The sequence below is a fragment of the Penaeus chinensis genome, chromosome 11 (assembly GCF_019202785.1).
Source record: "Penaeus chinensis breed Huanghai No. 1 chromosome 11, ASM1920278v2, whole genome shotgun sequence".
NCBI classification, from domain to species: domain Eukaryota; kingdom Metazoa; phylum Arthropoda; class Malacostraca; order Decapoda; family Penaeidae; genus Penaeus; species Penaeus chinensis.
The window spans coordinates 30,561,586-30,564,085 of record NC_061829.1 but is presented as its reverse complement, the minus strand read 5'-3'; the positions used below and the strand labels follow the sequence as shown (position 1 = coordinate 30,564,085).

At 31.0% G+C, this 2,500-nt stretch overlaps 1 protein-coding gene across 1 annotated transcript in view; it reads right to left on the bottom strand.

The window, feature by feature from the left end:
* Positions 1-418: 418 nt before the first annotated feature.
* Positions 419-2,500, bottom strand: part of LOC125030738 (trimethyllysine dioxygenase, mitochondrial-like) — a 6,293-nt gene continuing 4,211 nt past the window's right edge. Inside the window, exons 8-9 of the mRNA XM_047620993.1 lie at positions 1,495-1,628; positions 419-817 (exon numbers count right to left, since the gene is read on the bottom strand). Of these exons, the coding sequence (XP_047476949.1) occupies positions 678-817; positions 1,495-1,628 (274 nt within the window). The 3' untranslated portion in view covers positions 419-677. The remainder of the gene's footprint in view (positions 818-1,494; positions 1,629-2,500) is intronic.

Below are 2,500 nucleotides of genomic sequence, written 5' to 3'. Positions count from 1 at the left end.
CTCTTTGGAAGTCAAGGAAATGTACAACACAAAAAGAGAGAAGTAATTTGCACTTGTTATTTTACTTTCTCAGCATTCTATAAAAGCTGAATAAACAAAAAGAAAGGCATATCATTTCTATGCTATTTGGAAATAAATCCATTCAGAGTTACTTAGCTCTTTATTAACTGCTCTTTCAAATGGGAATTATAGAATAAAAAAAAATGCATTAAAAAGAGATAAACAAAACAAAAGCAGAAGAATGACATTCAAATTTCAAAAATTTCCAACTGAAAGTAATCACAAAAAGGTTACCAAACCATACATTAAAGAGGAAAAAAATTGCACTTGAGTCATATTTGCAATGTACACTATGCAATGTTTTATATGTTATGTAATGTGAGACATGCTACCTTACTATGGGAAATGAAAGACAAGATCCATTACTTTATCCATGATCAACAATACCTTTTAATCATAATAACAAATATTTGCAACATGATTATTATGTGTCATTAATACATATATCACATAATACTTATCTTCTAATATTCCTTTTAAAGTTCAGAATCATCAAGAACCAGGTACACAGTAAAATGGATATTAAAGTATATTTCCAAATGCTATTTGTCATTACAGAAACATACACAAACACACGCATAATTGCACATCTAAACTTTTAAAAACTATTTCAAACTCTATTCAAGGTTTATTCCAAGGACATGGGCTTTGCTAATGAAGTCATCATTATCTAGGTAACAGCCTCCCATCACCCGTTTGCCTGAGAATGCTGCTCGGCCGTGCATAAGACGCCAGTTGTCAGTCAGCAATACCTTTCCTGTAGGTTTGAGAAAACAGATTGCAATTTATGCATGGATTACCTAAAAGTAGTGAAAAAAAAAAAAAAAATTAATAATACAAGCTGGAATGTCATTTTGAAAAACTGTGAAAGGTATATAAAAACTTAAAAAAAAAAGCTATTTTCTTATTGAGTGATGAAAAATGTATGTAAAAAATACCAAAAACAACAGCTACAAATTACTATCATGGGGATTTACACGGTAAAGTAGCAAAGAATACAAATGGTTTCATCAAAACCAAAAGACTGCAAACTAAGGGTCATTCCAGCATTATAACAACTTGTTCGAAAAATTTAAGTACTCATACCACTGATGTACTTAATCACCTCATATAAAAGTAACTAGCAATGTGAGCCAAAAGACATACAGAAAGGTCTATAAAATAAAAAATCCATGTGCAATTTTTCTGATCGTGTGAGAAATCCAATCCTATTTCTATCAATCATTCAACAAACTGATAAGATTGGTAACATTACTAATAATAGCTAATTACAAATATTACAACCAATTTTCTTAGTTTCATAGTAAGTCAAGACAGTCCAAGAAAAGTGACTTTATATACTCACAACTAATATTTGACAGTAACTTCTAACATAAGTAAATTACAAAGAAAAGCTTTAAAATACCTAAACACATAAGAGTTAGCAGGCCTTACCTGGTTCCAGTTTAATCCAATATTCATTCCTTGGATTTCTGACGATGCTCGTAAGGTTTCTCAAGTGCAAGTAGAATTCCTGCATACGTTCAAGAGGAATGGATGAGAGAGGTGCCCTGTCATATATGTTGTACCTGCAAAAAAAAAAAAAAAAAAAGGTGCAGCATGAATACAAATTACTGACAAATAACTGTCTTATTTCTTTCATTTCATTCCTTACTTTCTTCAGTCAGCTACTAAAGTGGTAATTCTAATTCACTAATGAACCAGCATAACATAAAAGATTAGGCTCATCTTTAGTTTTGAGGCAACTAAATATACTTAACAGTTTTATTTTCCCTCAACATGTGCAACTAGAAGTGGAAATGAAAACAAAACCTTTGTAGTTATTCTACTGAAAAGGGAAGCCTAGACAAAATTTTACTGCATTTCTTACGAATCATATTAGGGATATATTGTATAACATAGAGTTTACAATTATTGTTTGCATTAAGGATATTGTAAAGAAAGCACGGAATGCATTTTATACTTTAAATTTACACTGGAAGCACCAGCATCACAGGTGATCTGGATTCAGGAAATCACTGATGTGTGGAATTATATTTCAATTGATCCACCAAATAATGCCTGGAAATACTCTACCATTCTGCAAACATATGTTTTTAATCACATTCAATTAAGGATTATACGCCTGCCAAGAACCATCCATTAATATATATTCCAATGAGACACTACCAAACGAGGCCAAAATGTTCTAATACACAGAACAGATAGGTTGAGGATCAGAACTCTTGCTCTAACTTGATGATACTCTTAAAAACAGGAAAAAAATGCAATAAAAGAAACCTCTTCACACAGAATGCAATGTACATATAATCAATCTATCCTAAAAATAGTATAAAAAAGACCAATTTTCCTGACTTCTAGCATCTTCACTTCAAAATGTCAAATTAAGTAATAACTGAAAATTATTTCCTCAACAGGAAAACAAATATTTCAATACACA